Source organism: Geotrypetes seraphini, chromosome 7 (assembly GCF_902459505.1).
Source record: "Geotrypetes seraphini chromosome 7, aGeoSer1.1, whole genome shotgun sequence".
NCBI classification, from domain to species: domain Eukaryota; kingdom Metazoa; phylum Chordata; class Amphibia; order Gymnophiona; family Dermophiidae; genus Geotrypetes; species Geotrypetes seraphini.
In genome coordinates this window covers 19353639-19375017 of record NC_047090.1, presented here as the reverse complement: position 1 = coordinate 19375017, position 21379 = coordinate 19353639, and the positions used below count along the sequence as shown (strand labels likewise).

At 43.1% G+C, this 21379-nt stretch overlaps 1 protein-coding gene across 1 annotated transcript in view; it reads right to left on the bottom strand.

Moving 5' to 3' along the window:
- Nucleotides 1-21379, bottom strand: part of WASHC1 (WASH complex subunit 1) — a 113304-nt gene that overhangs the window by 18052 nt on the left and 73873 nt on the right. Inside the window, exons 7-8 of the mRNA XM_033953077.1 lie at nucleotides 19794-19998; nucleotides 16046-16198 (exon numbers count right to left, since the gene is read on the bottom strand). Of these exons, the coding sequence (XP_033808968.1) occupies nucleotides 16046-16198; nucleotides 19794-19998 (358 nt within the window). The remainder of the gene's footprint in view (nucleotides 1-16045; nucleotides 16199-19793; nucleotides 19999-21379) is intronic.

The following is a 21379-nucleotide window of genomic DNA, read 5'->3' as shown; positions in this document are numbered from 1 at the left end:
GGACAAGCAGGCATGATATTCTCACATGTGGGTGACCTCCAAGCCAACCAAAAAAGGGCAGGTGGGAGGATGGCAAATTATGAAAACAGGTTACGTAACACCGACTGGCCAAACCGGCCGTCGCTTCTGGACAAAGTGTCCAGACAGTAGTGGGAGGTGAACGTATGAACCGAAGACCAAGTGGCAGCTTTACAAATGTCCTCCATAGGTGTAGATCGGAGGAAAGCCACAGAAGCTGCCATCGCTCGGACTTTATGACCCGTAACACGACCCGCAAGCGGGAGTCCAGCCTGAGCGTAGCAAAAAGAAATACAAGCAGCTAACCAGTTTGACAAGGTGCGCTTTGAAACCGGGTGTCCCAAACGATTAGGATCAAAGGACAAAAATAATTGAGGAACCTTCCGATAAGACTTGGAGCGTTGGAGATAAAAGGCCAACGCCCTCTTACAGTCAAGGGTATGAAGCGCCGCCTCACCAGGATGAGAATGGGGCTTCGGAAAAAACACCGGAAGGACAATAGACTGATTGAGGTGGAAATCAGACACAACTTTAGGTAAAAATTTTGGATGGGTGCGAAGAACCACCTTATCATGATGAAACACCGTGAAAGGAGGATCCGCCACCAAGGACTGTAGTTCACTGATCCGACGAGCAGACGTGAGTGCAATCAAAAAGACTACTTTCCAAGTAAGAAACTTAAGATGCGACTTGTCGATGGGCTCAAAGGGAGGCTTCATCAGCTGAGCCAAGACCACATTAAGATCCCACACCACCGGAGGAGGTTTCAGAGGAGGATGGATATTCACTAGCCCCTTCATGAAACGAGTCACCAGAGGATGAAGAGAGAGAGAACGACCCTCAAGATGCCGATGGAATGCTGCAATGGCACTGAGATGTACCCGAATGGAAGTCGTTTTCAGGCCAGACTCAGACAAATGCAAAAGATACTCCAGAACCGAAGCCACAGGCACCGAATCCGGTTCCAGACGATTCAAAGAACACCAGGATGTAAACCTGGTCCATTTCTGAGCATAGCAAAGCCGAGTCGAGACCTTACGCGAGGCCTCTAAAATGTCCCTCACGGCCCGAGACACCGGAATCGAAGTCAGGGGGAGAGAAACCAAGCAGTCAGATGTAAAGACTGAAGATTGGGATGCAACAGCGAACCCCGACTCTGAGACAGCAGAGAGGGAAACACCGGCAGAAGCAGAGGTTCCCTGGTACTGAGTTGAAGAAGTAGGGAGAACCAGGGCTGCCTGGCCCAACGAGGCGCAATGAGGATCATGGAGGCTCCGGTCGATCTGAGATGAACCAACGTTCTCAAAATCAGTGGAAACGGCGGAAACGCATAAAGGAACTTCCCCTCCCAATCGAGAAGGAAGGCATCCGCCTCGAGACGATCCGGAGAGTAAATCCGAGAACAATAGAGGGGCAGTTTGTGGGTCTCCGGTGAGGCAAACAGATCCACCTGAGGAGTTCCCCAGCGGTCGAAGACCATGCGAAGGACCCGGGAATTCAGAGACCACTCGTGCGGCTGAAGAAGACGACTGAGCTTGTCCGCCAGCCGGTTTTGCTCTCCCTGAATGTAAACTGCCCGCAGGAATATGTTCTGCGAGATCGCCCAGTCCCAAAGGCGGAGAGCCTCGTGACACAGAGGCCAAGAGCCCGTACCCCCCTGTTTGTTGACATAGTACATCGCTACCTGGTTGTCCGTCCGCACGAGTACCACCTGGTCGTGCAGTAGGTGGACAAAAGCTCGCGCAGCTAGAAAAATGGCGCGAAGCTCCAGCACATTGATGTGACAACGACGGTCCTCGGCCGACCACAGAGCCTGCGTCCGCAGACCGTCCAGGTGAGCTCCCCACGCGTACTCGGAGGAGTCCGTCGTCAAGACCATGGTGTGAGGAGGAACGAGAAACAGCAAACCCCCTGACAAATTGGAAGAGTCGGTCCACCAACGGAGCGATCGACGTAAGCAAGGGGTCACCGATATCCGGGAAGACACCGGGTCGCGATCCTGTCGCCATTGCGACGCCAGAGTCCACTGCGCGAGCCTCAGGTGCAAGCGAGCGAAAGGCGTGACGTGAACCGTCGACGCCATGTGACCCAGCAAAACCATCATGTGCTGGGCCGACACCTCCCGCTGCCCCTGACAGTGGCGGCACCACCGAAGCAGGGTATCCCGCCGAAGAGGGGGGAGAAAAGGAGGGAAGCGGAGACTTACCCGAGGCCTTGGAAGAGGCCAGTTGCTTCGAAGGCATCGAGGCCCGAGGCGAAGCCGATGGTCCCGAAGCTGAGGTCGAGGCCGATGTCGAGGCCGAGGTCAAGGCCGGGGCCGAAGCCGAGGCCGAACTCGAGGCCTTCCCCGGAGGGGACTCGACCGAGAAAAGTTCTGCCATGCGGGCTTTGCGGCGTTTAAGTGCCCGCTTCTGGAAAGTGGCACACTTCTCGCAGGACGCCGTCGGGTGTAGGGGCCCCAAACACCGCAAACAGCACCCGTGCGGATCAGTAATTGATAGAAGCCGTTCACAGCGCCCGCACTTTTTAAAGCCCGTTACGGGCCGGGACATGGGCCCAAAAGAGAGCCGGGAACAAGCGAGGTTCCTCGGCCACAGCTACCGGGAGCCCCCGGTAGCTACGAAACGAAATTTTTTTTTTTTTTTTTTTTGTTTAGAAAAGAAAGAAAATAAAGAAAGAAGAAGACAAAAAAACGCAGCGACCGTGCGAAAATCCCTACACAGCCGCGGCGACAGAAGGCACAATTTAGCACAAATTCTCCACAGGGCTTCTGGCTCCGCGGATGAAAATGAACTGAGGACCACGAGGTGGGGATGCGCCCTCTAGTGGGCAAGAAGGCTAGCACATGCGTGGTGCAGTGTGCAAACTTGAAACTTCTAGCAAGTTTGCTTGAAAAGCTGTCCGCGCTGGGGCTCCGTAGATGACGTCACCCACATGTGAGAATATCATGCCTGCTTGTCCTGGGATAAATGATGTTTATGTTTATTGGAAGCTTCTATACTGCTACTAATGACTGCGGAGTCAATTCAGAGCAGTCTGCATGAGCTTCAGTAATGGTGTTACAATATATGAGCTTCGGTACAGGTGTTATAATACACGGTAAAGGTGTTACAGTACATTAGCTTTGGTATAGTTGTTACAGATAATGTGTGGCGTATTACTGACAGTATTCAACTTACCAGTCAAAATGTCTTCCCTTTGCTCCAAAGCTGCACAGTTCCCCCTCTCGCAGTTTATGACAATAAATAATCGACACCTGCAGTTGTCAAACCTTCACCTGTCTCTCACCATGTGCAGGATACATACCATACAAGTCTGTCCGATATTGAGCTCCATTCCCCCATGCTGACATGGTAAAATGGAGAGACAAGACATTTTTTAGATATATTAGTGATAGGAAGAAGTGCAAAAGTGGCATTGAGAGATTCAAAGGTGAAGGGGAGGAATCTGTAGAAGCTGATAAAGAAAAGGCCAAATTGCTTAACAGATATTTCTGTTCTGTGTTTACAGCTGAAGTGCCGGGAGCGGGACCACAGAAAACAAACATGAATAGGGATGGAGGAGTAATAGACCCTGATCGATTTTCAGAGGGTTGTGTTTGTGAGGAGCTAGCTAAAATAAAGGTAGACAAAGCAATGGGGCCGGATGATGTACATCCTAGGGTGCTGAAGGAACTTAGGAAAGTTCTGGTAATTCCGCAGACTGACCTTTTCAAAGAGACTCTAGAGTCAGGAGTGGTACCGGAGGACTGGCGAAGGGCGAATGTGGTCCCTCTCCACAAAAGTGGAAGTAAGGAAGAAGTAGGGAATTACTTCTGTGGTAAGCAAATTAATGAAAACACTTTTAAAAAACAGAGAATGGTCAAGTTTCTAGAATCCTGTGGATTACAGGACAGAAGGCAACATGGATTCACTAGAGGTAGGTCTTGTCAGACAAATCTAATCAATTTCTTTGACTGGGTGACCAGAGAATTGGATAGAGGATGTGTGCTAGATTTGGTGTATTTAGATTTTAGCAAAGACTTTGACAGTGTTCCACACAAACGTCTAATAAATAAATTGAATGCCCTTGGAAATATGTCCCAAAGTGACGGGCTGGGTCAGGAACTGGTTGAGTGGAAGGTGACCGAGAGTAGTGATCAGTGGAGATCGCTCTGAGGAAAGGGATGTTACCAGTAGTGTGCCTCAAGTTTCTGTTCTTGGGCCTGTTCTTAACATTTTTATAAACGATATTGCTGAAGGGTTGTTAGGTAAGATTTGCCTCTTTGCGGATGATACCAAAATCTGCAATAGAATAGACACGCCGGATGATATGAATAACATGAAGAAAGACCTGGCGAAGCTTGAAAAATGGTCTGAAATTTGGCAGCTACAAACTGAACACATTTTTTGCATCTGTATTTACCGAAGAGGATATGCACAACATACCGGAAGCCGACAGTCTGTATGAAGGAAACATATGGGAAACTGACAGGGTTGACGGTCAGTCTAGAAGAGGTATGCAGGCAGATTGATAGGCACAAAACAATAAATTCCCGGGACTGGATGGCATCCATCCGAGGGTAATTAAGAAACTGAAAGGGGCTATAGCTGAACTACTTCAACTAAGAGCCAATCTGTCGATCAAATCGGGAAATGATTCCGTAAGACTGGAAAGTGGAGAATGTCACGCCGATCTTCAAGAAAGGTTTGAGGGGAGATCCGGAAAACCACAGACCGGTGAGTCTGACCTCGGTACCGGGAAAGATGGTAGAGGCGCTGATAAAGGACCGAATCATTGATCACCTTGATGGACACAATCTGATGAGGGGAGATCTTGCATGACAAACTTGCTGCACTGCTTCAAGGGAGTAAACAGGCAGATAGACAAGAGTGAGCTGGTCTACATTGTATATCTGGATTTTCAGAAGGCTTTCGACAAGGTCCAACATGAACGACTACTTCGAAAAATTGCGACCCATGAAATCGAGGATGAAATATTCATGTGGATTAAAAACTGGTTAGCGGATAAGAAACAGAGAGTGGGGGTAAATGGACAATACACGGACTGGAAAAGCGTCACGAGTGTAGTGCCGCAAGATTCGGTGCTTGGACCCGTGCTCTTCAACATATTTATAAACGACCTGGAAATTGGTACAACTAGTGAGGTGATTAAATTTGCAGACGATACGAAGTTATTCAGAATAGTGAAGACACAGGAGTATTGCGAGGACCTGTAACATGACATAAACACTCTTGAGAAATTGGCCACGACATGGCAAATGAGGTTTAATGTGGATAAGTGTAAGGTGATGCATGTTGGTAATAAAAATCTTATATATGAATACAGGATGTCCAGTGCAGTACTTGGAGAGACTCCCCAGGAAAGAGGCTTGTGAGTACTGGTCGACAAGTCAATGAAGCTGTCCATAATGTGCGGCAGCAGTGAAAAGGGCGAACAGTATGCAGGGAATGATTAAGAATGGGATCACGAACAGATCGGAGAAGGTTATCATGCCACTATACCTGGCCATAGTACACCCTCACCTAGAATACTGCATCCAACACTGGTTGCCATACATGAAGAAGGACACGGTACTACTCGAAAGAGCAACTAAAATGATTAAGGGGCTGGAGGAGTTGCCGTATAGTGAGAGATTAGAGAAACTGGGCCTCTTCAACCTTGAAAAGAGGAGACTTGAGAGATAGAAACTTGAGACTTGAGAGATAGAAACATTCAAGATAATGAAGGGAATAGACTTAGTAGATAGAGACAGGTTGTTCACCCTCTCCAAGGTAGAGAGCACGAGGGCACTCTCTAAAGTTAAAAGAGGATCGATTCCATACAAACGTAAGGAAGTTCTTCTTCACCCAGAGTGTGGTGGAAAAGTAGATGCTCTTCCGGAGGCTGTTATAAGGGAAAACACCCTCCAGGGATTCAAGATAAAGTTAGACAAGTTCCTGCTGAGCCAGAACGCATGCAGGTAAAGCTAGTCTCAGATAGGACACTGGTCTTTGAGCAAAGGGCTGCCGCATGAGCGGACTGCTGGGCACGATGGACCACTGGTCTGACCCAGCAGTGGCAATTCTTATGTTCTTAATGCTAAGAAATGTAAGATCATGAATTTGGGCTGCAAAAACCTGAGGGAACGGTCAGTTTAGGGAGTGAAGAACTTATATGCACGACAGAAGATCGGGACTTGGGTGTGATTGTATGTGATGTTCTTAAGGTGGCCAAACAGGTTGAAAAGGTGAGGCCAAAAGCTAGAAGGATGCTAGGTTGCATAGGGAGAGGTATGGCTAGTAGGAAAAAGAAGGTATTAATGCCCCTGTACAGCATAAGGTAAGGTTTACCTTTTATTGCTTCCATTTGGTGTAGAATATTTTCTTTGTAACGGCAGTCTCCCCGCTGAATCTTTGAAGTTTCTCGGCTTCAGTTGAATTAGTGCCTTAAGTTTTTCTGCACAAGTATATTACACCGTCCAATGTTCAAAGTTTGTTTAATTTTATTTGTTTCTTAGGTGGATATACATTTTTATCCTATATTTATTTGCTTTACTTTTATAGGGTGGTTTTGAGCCTCCTTTTGTTTGTATGCTTGAAAGCTTTTTATATTGGTTGGAGTTTTTTCTAGTATGCCTGCCATTTTCATTTACGTGGCTCCTATGACCATTCAAACGCTCACACGCCACTTTTCATCCTTGCGACTCCTGTAAATTTGTACATATTTATTTCGATTTGTTTTTTTATCTTATTATAAAGTTTTATCTTCTTTTAAAGTTATTTTGGAGTACCGTGTCCTTCTTCATGTACGGCGACCAATGCTGTATGCAGTACTCCAGGTGAGGGCGCACCATGGCCCGGTACAGCGGCATGATAACCTTCTCTGATCTGTTCATGATCCCCTTCTTTATCATTCCTAGCATTTTGTTCGCCCTTTTCACTGCCGCCACATATTGCGCGGATGGTTTCATCGACTTGTCGATCAGAACTCCCAAGTCTCTTTCCTGAGAGGTCTCTCCAAGTACCGCCCCAGACATCCTGTATTCGTGCATGAGATTTTTGTTACCGACATGCATCACTTTACACTTATCCACATTGAACCTCATTTGCCATGTTGATATCCATTCCTCGAGCTTGATTATGTCACGTTGAAGATCTTTGCAATCTCCCTGCATCTTCACTACTCTGATCAACTTTGAATTGTCCGCAAATTTAATCACCTCACTTGTCGTACCTATGTCCAGATTGTTTATAAAGATGTTGAAGAGCACGGGTCCAAGAACCGAGCCCTGCGGCACCCCACTGGTGACACTCTTCCAGTCCGAGTATTGTCCATTTACCCCCACTCTCTGTTTCCTATGCTCCAGCCAGTTTTTAATCCACGGGAGTATTTCACCCTCGATTCCATGGCTCACAATTTTCCGAAGTAGTCGTTCATGCGGAACCTTGTCAAATGCCTTCTGAAAATCCAGATATACAATGTCGACTGGGTCGCCCTTGTCTATCTGCCTGTTTACTCCCTCGAAGAAGTGCAGCAAGTTTGTCAAACAAGATCTGCCTTTGCTGAAACCGTGCTGGCTGATCCTCATCAGACCATGTCCATCAAGGTGATCAATGATGCGGTCCTTTATCAGTGCCTCCACCATCTTTCCCGGTACCGAGGTCAGACTCACCGGTCTGTAATTTCCTGGGTCTCCACTCAAACCTTTTTTGAAGATTGGCCTAACATTCGCCAACTTCCAGCCCTCCGTAATCTTTCCCGATTTGATCGACAGATTGGCTATTAGCTGAAGCAGTTCAGCTATAGTCCCTTTTAGTTCCTTGATGATCCTCGGATGGATACCATCCGGTCCCGGGGATTTATCGCTCTTAAGCCTATCAATCTGCCTGCATACCTCTTCTAGACTGACCGTTAACCCTGTCAGTTTTCCGTTTTCGCTTCCAGCATATAGCCTGATGGGTTCCGGTATGCTGTGTATATCCTCTTCGGTAAATACATATGCAAAAAATGTGTTCAGTTTGTCAGCGATTTCTTTGTCCTTCTTTAGCGCTCCCTTTATTCCTTGGTCATCCAATGGTCCCACCGCTTCCTTCGTGGGTCGTTTCCCCTTAATATATCGAAAGAATGGCTTGAAGTTTTTTGTCTCCTTGGCTATTTTCTCCTCGTAGTCTCTTTTGGCCCCTTTTATCGCACCTGCATTGATGTTGTTTGTGCTTATTCCAGTTTTTGACCTTTTCCATTTCTTAAATGAAGTTTTTTTTTTGTCTCTGATCATTTCCTTTACCTCTAAAGTGAGCCATGCCGGTTCTTTGTTCTTTTTCTTCTTGGATCCCTTGTTAATACCCGGTATATATAGATTTTGCGCCTCGGTGACCGTATCTTTAAAAAGGGACCGAGCTTGTTCTAGCGTTTTTACATTGTTCATGCTCTTCTTAATCAGTGCATTAACTAAAGTGGTTCATTATTTTTACCTTTCAATGATGTCAGCTGTTTACTTTCTTAATCTTTCATTATACTATTTTAGCATGTTTTAATGTATGTTTTAAGCATTGTTATTGGTTCCCTTATGCTTATAGGTCTCTATTGCTCTATTGACTTTCATAATTTTGATTAATTCATTTTTTAATTAGTCTCCTATTTTTTAGCCTAGATATTTTAACTTTCATTATTGAAATATACACATATCTTATGACATAGGCTATTTGCGTACAGCTCATTAACAATGTATGTAGTATAGTGTTGCCTGCACATTTCTTATCCTTTTGGGGTTTTTAAGGTAAATCAATGCATGTCACAGCTTTTTACATCATCAGTCTGCATTTTATATTACATTTAGTGATTTCTCTTCCGCTGTTACCTTGTGGTTCAAGGCGGATTACACAAGGAGAAATCTGGTCATTTCCAGAGGAATTAGAGAGTAGAGAAGGTTGATATAGAAAGTTGAGGTGGTTCTTGTGGCGTTAGATTGTATTGGAGAGTGGAGATGGTTCTTGTGGTGTTAGGTTGATTTCAGAGATTTGTTGGGTAGTATATTTTTTTAATAATATGGTTTTTATTTCTTTTCTGAATATTTTGTAGTCTGAGGTCATTATCAGTAAATTGGAGAGTTGGTGGTTTAGTTTTGCTGCTTGTGTAACTAGGAGGCCATCGTACAGTTTCTTTCGTTTGACGTCTCTGATTGGAGGGTATGCGAATGGAGTGAGGGTTCTCCTTTGTCTGGTTGTGGTGATTTGGATTAGGCAGTTGTTCAGGTAGGTTGGGCTGTTGCCGTTTATGGTTTCAAATAGTAGACAGCAGAATTTGAATAGTATTCTTGCTTGTATTGGTAGCCAGTGTGAGTTGAGGTACATGTGGTCATGTTTCCTCAGTGAGTAGATGAGTCTTAGAGCTGTGCTTTGGATTGTTTGTAGTTGTTTAATCATGGTTGCGGGGCAGGGGAGATAGAGAATGTTGCAATAGTTTAGAAGATCCAGTACTAGGGCCTGGACTAAGATCTGGAATTGTGTTCTGTCAAATAATTTTTGCACTTGCATTAAGTTTCTCATGATAGCAAATGATTTCTGTATTGTTTTATTGATTTGTGGTTGCACTTATCTATTGTCATTCCCAGTAGTTTTAGAGTGGGATGTATGGGGAATGTGCTTGGGTTTATAACTAGATTTGTTATGGTTGGGGTTTTGTTGTTTTCGAGGAGAATGAATTTTGTTTTGTCTGGGTTTAGTTTCAGTTTGTGGTCTTTCATCCATGTTGTTATTGTTTCCAATGTTTTATGCGGGCTAGTGTCTGTAATGGAGGGTTTTGGTTGATCAAAGGGGAGAAGAATGGTGATGTCGTCTGCATAGCTGTAGGAGGTTAGGCCTAATTTGTCCAGGTAGGTGCCAAGGGATGCGATGTAGAGGTTGAAGAGTGTAGGGGATAAAGAGGATCCTTGAGGTATACCACAGGGGTTAGACCAGGATTCTGACTTTTCATTGTTCGACTTTACTCTGTAGGTTCTGGACTTCAGGAATCCTTGAAACCATGTGAGTACTTTGTCTGTGATTCCTATTGTATCTAGTATTTGTAGAAGGATGTTATGGTCCACCAGGTCAAAAGCTGCGGTGAGATCCAATTGTATGAGGAACATTTTTTTGCCTGTGCTGAGGTGTTGTCTAGCTGTGTCCAGGAGGGAGCTTAGTAGTGTCTCAGTGCTGTAATTGGTTCTGAAGCCAGATTGTGAAGGGTGGAGTATGTTATGGTCTTCTAAATAGTTGGTGAGAAGTTTGGCTACTAGGCCTTCCCTTATTTTGACGTAGAGTGGTATTGAGGCTATGGATCTGTAGTTGGATGGTTGATCTGTTGCTCCTTTAGGATCTTTTAGAATTGGGGTGACGATGAGTTCGCTGAGGTCTTGCGGGAAAAGGCTGTCTGTGAGCATAGTTTGTGTCCATTGTAGGAGAAGAGCGCGGAATTTAGTGCTGGAGTTTTTTAGAAGGTATGGAGGGCAATGGTTTAGGTCACAGGCTGCGTGACTATATTTTCTGTAGAGTTTATTTTAGTCGGTCCATTTTATAGTGGGGAAGAGGGACCAGGTTCTGTCTGCTGTAGTTGATTCTTTGTCTGGGGGGGGGGGGGTGTTGTGATCTCTTCTAGGAGAGTTGGGTTTCCAGGAAGGTTAGTCCTGGCATTTGTGATTTTGTTTTTGAAGTGTTCAGCTAAAAGGGTGGCTGAGGGGGGGAGGGGTGTTATTGGCTAGGTAAAGTTTGGTGTCTGCGAGTTCTTTCAGTATTGGAATAGTTTTTTAGTGTCTTGAGTATCTCTGCCTATTAGGTTGGTGTAGTGTGTTTTTCTTTTTCTTTTAGTTGTAGCTTGTATTAGTTGGTTGAGCTTTCTCCATGCAGTTTTTGTGGGTTCTTGGTTAGTTTTTCTCCATTTTCTTTCTAATCATCTGCACTGTCTTTTGAGTAGGAGTAGTTCATTGTCGAACCATTTGTCTGACTGTCTGCTGATTCTGGTTTTAGTTTGTATTGGGGCTAGTTCATTTAGGGTGGTCTGTACTCAACCTGCTCCATTGTGATATGAAGTCTTTGGGGTCAGATTCTTGGATTAATTCATCTGTTTTTGACCAGAATTTGGAGGGGGGGGGGTCGATGTATTTACATGAGTTGTGGGTTAATTTATGGGATTTTGGTTTGGATTTGCTTTTGGCATTTTGATATTGAAGGAATATGTGTAGTGGTCTGACCAGAGGTATCGAGACCATTTTCCATTTAATGTTTGGATCTTTGGATGAAAGGGCTGTTGGGTCATGAAGGCTGCGATATCGATTTGGTGACCTTTTTCATGAGTGGTTTGTGGGTCTAAAATCTTGTATGTTAAGGCATCGAGAAAAGACCATAGGTTTTCTACTTGTTTGGAGGAATGGTCTTTGAGGTGAAGATTTAGATCTCCTAAAATTAGGCTGTAGGGTGTTGTTAGTGAGTTTCAGTATAAAAAAATCTTCAAACTCAGGTTTTGCTGTGTTCCAATTCCCTGGTGTTATGTAGCAGAGCATACAGCTTATGGATCCTTTTAGTGTGGTGCCTGAAAGATGGCAAGCTAGTAGGTCCATGTAAGGAGTGGATGTTTTGTCTATTATGTTTAGTTTTAGGAATTTTCTGACTAAGATGGCTAAGACCTCCTCCTCTTCTGTTTTCTCTGCAGACCACTGTTATTTTGTATCCTTTTGGGCAGACTTCTGTTATTTTGGGGTCTAGGTCTGATGTTAGCCAGGTTTCTGTGAGGAAGAGGCAGTCTAAATTCTCATTTTCTATCCAGTCTTTTATGTGTTCTATCTTTGGACCTAAGGCTCTGATGTTTATGTAGGCACATGTAAGTGTGGTGTACTCTATTTGTGTACTGGTTGTTGTTATTGGGTAGATGAGTGATCTTGAGTGAGTGGTTTGGTCTTGGGAGGATTAGAAGGTCTTCTTACCAAGTTGGTGTGTTGTATATAGGTTTGGCAGTTGGTATTTATGTTCCCTGTGATTCCTGTTATTAGTTGAGATAATAGATATTGGGTAGATATAGTTTGCTGCCATCTTCCAGTTGATAAGGAGCAGGAATAAGACAGTTTGTATTCGTTTTTTTGGTAATGGATTCATCTTGAAAGATAGGGGTTGTTGGTGGGATATATGTGTGATCAACATGGCAGTTGCACTAAGATTTTATTGTGGAAGGAAGGATAAAATGGAGGGCTGCTTCCTTCTTCTGCTGGTTAGGGTGTTGGAGTGGGGTTCACTGGTCTCTGCAGGAACCAAGGTGGAGCTGGGTATCTTGGGAGGGGGTTGCGAAGCAATGTCTGGGTGTGGAGGCTGTGATTTGGAATGGGTTGTAAAATGGTTATGTAGTCTCAGCAGGAGGAGGTTTGGTCGTTTCGCACAGGTGCTTGCTAAGGCAAGCATCTTTGATGCGCGCTTTAGATGGCATGCCGAACGGCTGTATGCCGAACGGTTTTGAGCCTTTAAACTGGCTCAGCGGCTGGAGTGTCGGTGCTTGGGTGGAGTCCCTGAGTCTTTAGTCATTCCGGTCGGAAAGATGGCAGAGCCAAAGGAAAGGGGGAGTAAAACTTTTAAAACAGCAGTTGTTGGCTGGAGCGTCAGTGCTTGGGCGGAATGCTGCAAGTTAAATAAATAAATCTACACTTGCATTGATAGAGGTGTGTTTTCAAAGTTTTTATTTTCCATTTTATCTTTTATTTCATTTTGTCTGCTGTTCCTCTACTTTCATTTCTATTTTCATTTCTTTCTTTTTCATCCAATATGTATTTTTTTTATTCAATATGCACTTTGCATTCTGTCTTATCATTATTACTTTTCAATATAAGATTGTTTTATGGATCGTTTTGATGTCATCAGTTTTATTATAAATGTATTAAGCCATATATATGATATGATTATTTATATGTTATTTTATTGTTTATGATTTTTAGTATCTTACTAGTCCCCTGAAGAAGTCTTATACCGAAACTGGGATCCTAGCTGGGACCACTACAAATGAGTGTTTCTTTTGTTGGACTAATAAACATGTCTCATTCAGTTGCTTTCAGACATCTTACTTGCCTCTTTTTTTGTGTATTTCCACATTCCTGCCTCCATTGTCATAATTTTGTCTCTTCTATATTCCAGTCTAGCAGCAGCACCTCTCCCTACCGCCCACTCCGACTAGAAGGCTCTCTCTCTCTTTATTGCAATTTGCTCGACAGCTGCTGTAACGTTAGGAAATTGATTCCTTCCAGCAGCCTCAGTGCCTTTCCTAGGCCAACCCATCTCCAATGATGCAACTTCCTTTTACCTCGGAGGCAGGCCTTGAGGCTGCTAGAGGGAATCGATTCGCTAACGCTACGGTAGCTGTCAGGCTTCTTGCTCATGCTGCCTTGTGCATCTGGTCCTCCGTCCCCGATTCCAATACATTTAATTGACAGCCAAGAGGATGGAGGGTTCATTTCTTGTGGGCCTGGGAGCTGCACTTGCAACACTTCCTCCCTCTGTCCAGCACAAGGTGGCCCCTCATCTGGGCAGGATACTGAGGGATCTCAGGCACGCACAATTTTAGAGCGAAATTAACCCAGAATGTGAAGCTCTAACACTGCAAGCACCGGCTTCACTTCTCCTCATGATGTAAATTCCTGTTTCAGAGAAGGGAAGCCCGCACACACAATGTTAGAGCCCCGCAACCTGGATTCAGTTTGCTTAAGGACGGCAGGCAAGAGGGCAGCAAGGGAGTGGGAGGGAGGGAAACTAACCTCATCTTACCTCACCACACCAGACAGTTGAGGGGAGGGGGATGTTACTGTACCTAATTGGGGAGAGAGAGGGAAGGAGGGAGAAGGAAGACCAAGGAAGGGAGAAGAGAGGGGGGGAAATGTTGCTGCTGCACCCAATTGGGGAGAGAGAGGGAAGGAGGGAGAAGGAACACCAAGGAAGGGAGAGGAGAAGAAAAGAGAGATGCTAAGACCATGAGAAGGAGGGAGGGGGGGAGGAGGAAAGGAGATGCAAGACTATGGAGGGGGTGGGAAGGGAAAGAGACGGATGCTAGACCAGAGACAAGGAAGGAGAGAAAATGTCAGATAATGGAGGGGGAGGAGGAGATAGAAGAGAAGGAGAGCAGAAAGATGCCAGGGCATGGGGGAGAGAAGGGAAACTAAGGAGACAGATACCAGATCTGAGGGGAGGAAAGGAGGAGAGAGAGAGAGAGAGAGAAATGCTAAAATCTGCTGGGAGGGAGAGATGGAAGGAAAGAAGACAGATGCCACACCATGGGGGGAGCAGAGAGAAATAGATGGATGCCACACCAATGGTAGGGAGGGATATATGGAAGGGAGGGCAGATAGTTTCTGGAAGAGGCATAGAAAGAGAGCAGATGCTATATGGAAATGGTAGAAAGATGGCAGAGAGTGGATGGAAGATGAGGAAAGAAGAAACAAGATAACAAAGGTATAAAAAAATTTATATTTATTTATTTATTTATTTTTGCTTTAGGATAAAGTATTATTGTAGCTGTGTTGATAATCATTTATTACTAGAAAATGGAAATAAGGCGATCCTGTTGATTGGACTAAATAGATTTTTTACTAATTCAGAGACCCTAACTCCTTTCCTCAGGTCAGGACAGGGATACTGTAACAGCAGTGAGAAATGTATTAGTCCAATAAAATGATGGACACAAAATTTTCTTCCCACAATGCCCCATGCCTCCTACCCAAAAAATATAAATTGGTAGGCTTCCTAGAGCCATGCCAGCTGAAGAACTCTTCTTCTAGGAAGGAAGGGGAGATTTGTTCAGAGATGTTTGGAGGTAGCATTGAAGAAAAACTGTACATTGGCACTAGTATGGTAATCTTTGTTGTTTGTTCTGAATTTTAAAATAAAAGAAATAAAGTAGAAATAAAGAAGTAAATAAGAAAATGGGAAAATAAATGGGGGCGGGGCATGGTGGGAAGGGGGTAGGGCATGGTGCGGTGGGGCCCAGTGGACTTGTGTGCTTAGAGCCCTCAATGAATTAATCCTGCCCTGACCCCAAGGTTTCTCTCTTGATCTGTGCATGTCAGTCTCTCATCCCCTACCACATAATGTTCTCTTGGATTTCTGTACCCCAAATGCATCACTTTGGCAGCTAAGATTTAGGGCTCCTTTTACAAAGGTGCCTTAGGGCCTTAACGTGTGGAATAGCGTGCGCTAACCGCTACCACCTCCTTTTGAGCAGGCAGTAATTTTCGGCTAGCGTGCGCTAATCCAGTGCGTGCGCTAAAACCGCTAGCGCACCTTCGTAAAAGGAGCCCTTAATGTGAAAAAGTACAACCATTAGACTATTCTTCTAATTCTTGTAGATCCCTTCTCATATTGTACACACCCACTGTGGAGTCATCTGCAAAAAGGCAAACTTTTCCTACTAACCCTTCAGCAATGTCACTCACAAATATGCTGAACAGGATCAGCCCCAGTACAGATCCCTGTGGCACTCTACTACTTACATTTCTATCCTTGAGAAAACTCCATTAACTACCACATTCTGCCATCTGTCCGTCAACTAGTTTTCAATCCAGTTTATGTCCTAACTTTAGCCCACTTACTTTATTTATGAGCTGCCTGTGAGGGATTGTGTCAAAAGTCTCACAAGTAAACTACATCCAACACATGTCCACAATCCAATTACACCTTCAAAATATGCTAGATATAGTCTGTAATGCCTTATAATTGAAATAAGTTCATTTTGTCATTTGGTCTGGATAATACAACTCAGCTTTGTTTTACATCTTATGAAACCACATTTTAAGACAAGGAGCAGATACACAGTAAGTATAAACATCCAAGGTGGACAATGTCCTCAAAGTCTTCAAGACAGAGGTAAAGATAGTAAGTATGGCACTATTGTACATCATAAACTAATACATAAGAGCATTAGTAATCAAGTCCCATGAAATAATGCAAATATTGCACTTTTGAGAATACCCAGTGCAATAAGATAAGACAAAACGAAAAAAGAAGAGGCAGCTCAGGTTTTAGTCATTTGCAGAAATCCACCCTACCTGCACCTGAGCCTCCATCGATCCCTAGGTGTGATGGTGTGGAAGTGAGTGGCAGTGGAGGTGGTGGTGGAGGAGGAGGAATATGTGAAGTAATTACAGGAGGAGGAGGTGGAGGTGGTGGCATCATCATCATCATCCCTTCATCCTGAAGATCTGAAAATAAAGACAAGAGAATTTTTGAGTTCCATTATCCTTTCTGAAACAATACATATACATTTCATACCATTTTGTAGCAAACATTATACTGTCACAAAGCAAAATTGCTTACAGTCCTTTAGGGACAGCAACATAACTAGTTACATAAACTTATTGAATGTGCTGAAATAGCTCATCTTCGGAGTCCTAAGGAATAATTTTTGTGCGCATACTTTGGAATACCTGTGCAGTCATTACCTCCTGGAGCTTCATCATAAATATGTGAACAGAATCCCCCAAAAGATTTGTACATATCTAAATCCAGAAGAGGGAAAAATAAGGCAAGTTGTGGACTGCCTCAGCAATTAGTACTGGGATCGATTCTATTTAATATATTTGTAGAGTGACATTGCTGAAGATTTAGAAGGAAAGGCTCATCTTTTTGTAAATTACACAAAAATTTCCAACAAAGTGGACATCAAATAAGGAGTAGAGAACATGAGAATAGATCTACAAAAATTACAAGAATGGTCTACAGTCTAGCAGTTAAATTTTAATGTTAAAAAAAGTGCAGAACGATGTACTTTGGGAGTAGAAATCCAAGGAGATATATGAGACAGGGGGTAAAGGGTCATGGATTTGATATACTGCCTTTCTGTCATACAACCAAAGTGGTGTACATATTCTGTGCAGGTACTTTCTCTGTCCCTTCTAAGCTCACAATCTGGTTTTGTACCTGGGGCAATGGTGGGTCACGTGACTTGCCTAGGGTCACAAGGAGCTTCAGTGAGAATTGAACCCAGTTACTCCTAAGTACAGTTCAAGATAGAGGCCTTGAGGTGAAGGTGCCTGAGGTAGTAAAACAATGTGACAAGGCAGTGACTGTAGCCAGAAAGATGCTACGCCTCAAAGAGAAAGGAATAACTGGCAAAAGAAAGGTGGTGTTAATATCTCTGTATAAGTCATTGGTGAGATTCCACTTAGGAGTATTGTGTTCAGTTTTGGAGGCCATAAGGACAATAATTTGAAGTAGTTGAGAGAAAAATGACAAAAATGGTATGGAGTTTATGCCTAAAGACATAATGAGAAGAGACTCGCTAACTTGAATATGTATACCTTTAGATGAAAGGATAGAAGAGATATGATATAGATGAGTGTTTCTCAAGTCGGTCTTGGAGTATTCCCTTGCCAGTTAGGTTTTCAGGATATCCACAATGAATATGCATGAGGTTGTTGTGCATACATTGCCTTCATTGTATGCAAATCTTTTCCATGAATATTCATCGTGGATATCCTGAAAACCTAACTGGCAAGGGGGAACTCCAGGACCAACTTGAGAAACACTGATATAGACTTTTAAACAGAAAGGTATTAATATAAAAATAAACCTTCTTCAAAGATGGGAAAAAAGTTGACCTAGAGGACATGAATTGATATTACAGAGCAGTCAACTTAGGTGTAACATCAGGAAGAGAAGTACTTTTTCACAGAAATGGTAATGGATGCCTGGAATGCCCTCCCAGACAAAATTTAAAAATGGATGGGATAAAACAAAATGTATCCTTATATGGAAAAAAGATTGAATCAAAATAAAACTTAACATTGCTTACACAGTAACTCCAGCAGTTGAGAAGTAAGGCCAATGCTGATCTGACATCTGCACTGGTAAAACAGATCTTATGGACTGAAATGGGCTTCTATGACAAATCCAGCTGTTGGGATATAAGGCTAGTACCACACAGATTTCTATGGTTTGTGTTCCAAAAATAGGAAGGCCAGATTAAAAACAAGTATGTGTATTTTACATCATTCATACGCTATATCTTGACGGGAGAGAGGGAGGGATATATCTCTCTCCTCACTTCTCTCTCCTTATACACCTCCCAGAGAACTCCGTTCCTCAGATGTCACTCTTACTCTTCTCCTCCATTGCCAATTCCAGACTTCTTTCTTTTCATCTAGCTGCCCCTTATGCCTGGAATAAATTACCCGACTTTGTCCGTCAAACCCCTTCCCTTGTTTAAAAGCAGACTGAAAACCCACCTTTTTGATATAGTTTTCAATCCTTAACCCTACTCCTCTGCCCTCCGATTAACTGTATCCATGACATCTTGTTTGTCTGTCTTGCCTGTTTAGATTGTAAGCTCTTTCAAGCAGGGACTGTTTTCTTACTGTGACTCTGTACAGCGCTGCGTGCGTCTGGTAGCGTTATAGAAGTAATTAATAGTAGTAGTATATAAAAAATAAAATTGTAATCTAGACTGGAATATTGGACTAGATGGACTTTTGGCCTGACCCAAGTAGGGTAGCTTAACAGTGCTTCCCAAACTTTTATCCAGTATGAAACGAACAATCAGATGACCCAAGATGATGATGAAAGCAAACTAGCAAACCTCCATGTCCTTTCTTTCTCTTCTCTACTTCCTCCTGCCCCATACATGCAAACCATTCAGACAGCGGAAGTGGTGAAAATAGAGCAGTACTCAGCACAGGAACTTGTATATCAATGTACACTCACAGACCCCAGTGCTTTGTATGGGATTTCAGAGTAAAAGGAAAGTCCTAGGATGAGGAGCAGGAGGAAAAGGAGCCTGTGATTTGCTAATTTGCATCCTCCAGTCTGTCACTACAATGGAGGTCCAGGGGGAATGTAAGCAACCCTGTTTCAGTGACCCCCATCTATTGATTACAGAATCCTATTTGGGGTCTTGACCCATAGTTTTGGAAACAGTGCCCCATATACATATGTAATTTCTTTTTTTTTTTTTTTTTTTCATCTTTATTCCTTTTTATTTCTTTCAACAAGTGTACAATATTATTACAAGTAATTCACATCACTCACTTGACATTCTTAAGCAATATTATTACACATGTTTTAATTCCCTCCACCCACCTCCCATCCCCTCCCCTATCAACAAAATATTTTATCCAAACATACATATTTAGACTCTCCCTCCCCCCCATTTTTACAAATTATCCCCTAAGGAAAAAGAATAACCCTTAATCATTACAATATTCAATTAATGGCCTCCACACCTCCTTAAACCTTTTAAAATATCCCCTCTGTACTGCAAGAAATCTTTCCATCTTATATAAATGACAAACTGAGTTCCACCAAAAACTACAATTCAATCTAGAACAGTCTTTCCAATTAGTCGTTATTTGTTGAATTCCCACTCCAGTAAGAATCATCAATAATTTGTTGTTTGCTGCAGATATCTGACTTTTGGCCCTCATACACATTCCAAAAATCACTGTGTCGTAGGATAATGCTACATGATTTTCCATCAATATATTAACTTGATCCCATATTGATATCCAAAATGCCTGAATACATGGACAATAAAATAAAAGATGGTCTAAAGTTCCAATTTCAATTTTACAATGCCAGCATCTATTAGACTTAGAGCAATCTAATTTTTGTAATCTAGTAGAGGTCCAGAATGCTCTATGCAACAAAAAGAACCATGTTTGCCTGATAGATGCCGACATCGTACCTTTAATTCTCCAAGACCAAATACGTGGCCATTGAGATGCATACATATGTAATTTCTGTCATTCCTCATATTAATTCTTCTCCACTTTAATTACCAAACATACCCAAGCAGCATACCTGGTTTGAATGTGTCCAATGACTCTGTGTTGAATATGGGCAGCTCTGGAATTGTGCCATTAGGTGCAGAAGGTGCAATGCCAGGGCCTAAATCTGCACTGTACATGAGGTCATCAGCAATACCAGGCAAATCAGGTAGATAGGCTGGAACATCAATTTCTGGAACCTGACCAAGGTCTGGAACATAGAAGTAATTTTCTGTAGTCTGAAGAACAAAACCAACAGGACAATGTTATAAGAGGGCTCTGGAATGGAAAAGTATAGTAACAAAAGGCTACATTATCTTCCTAACTACTCTTTTCTAGTTAGTTAGTGAGCTTTCCAACAAGCCAGGATTCTTTGTTGAAGACTGGACTCTATTTTCAGAAAAGATCATCAAATTAAGTTCTGTTATGTCCCTTCTGGATTCAATATTCTAGGTCAGGGGTATCAAACTCAATCACATAATGGGCCGAAATCTAAATCACAGGCTAAGTTGTGGGCCAAATTTTTAATCAAGATACTTACCCCCTCTTCTGTTAAACTGCGCTAGCAGTTTGTAGCGCGATGAGCCACGCTGAATGGCCTTGCGCTGCTCCCGACGCTCAAAGTTCCTATGAGCATTGGGAGCAGTGCGGGCCATTCAGCACGGCTCTCTGTGCTAAAAACTGCTAGCGCAGTTTAATAGAAGAGGGGGTTAGTCTTAATAGAAGTATAGATCCTTCCTCACCCTGAGACACCATTCCAGCGATTCACCTGGTTATTTTCACCTCAGATGTTACTATACTTAATCCCAACTTTATTCAAATAGCCATTTTAGGCATAGGCAGCAGAACGCTTTTTTGTTTTGGAAGGTCTGAAAGCTCCACACCAGACCCCACCCTCATAAAAGTACTAATTGTAGTACCATTTTTCCATTCATTTTTCATATATACACACAATATAATTTTATTAACAACACATAATGGCTAACCAAAAAATTAAACTATACAAAGCACACTGTATGCTTCTCAACATTCATTCCAACAGAATACCTAGCCTTGGTCACACATGCAGAACACAGATAACCCCTACGCAAATACAGGACCGCAAACTAAAAGTACTAATATATACAAACTCGTGTTTAAGCCCGTTAGATTAACAGGTGCTAGAATAAATGTGTAGACTTAACAGTTAAAAAGTGTATTGAAAACTTACTGTGTTATTAGATGCTGCGGGCCTCAAAAGTTGTTTTCCATTTTTCAGCAGACCCCTATACCACTGGGGCATATAGGTGTAATTAAAAAGGCCAAAATTTCAGAAATGTCCTCATCTCGTGAGATCATTCTCTCCTGTAGCAATGTCAATGGCACTATTTTCTTCCAAACTGCTCCCCCTCCCCAACTATCCATGCAAACATGTAGACCAAAGCCTTAGTTACCCCAAACTCCCTTTAACTGAACATAACACACATAGTTTTGAGACAACCCAAGAAACCCTGACTAACCCAAGGGTGTAAAGGGATGCCTGGTGCTCAGATGTTTCCCTGTTTAGTGGTTATATTATACTGTGCAAGTGGAAGCATAGAGTTTCAAAGTGTGCATGTACAGCTAAGGGTTTTATTATTA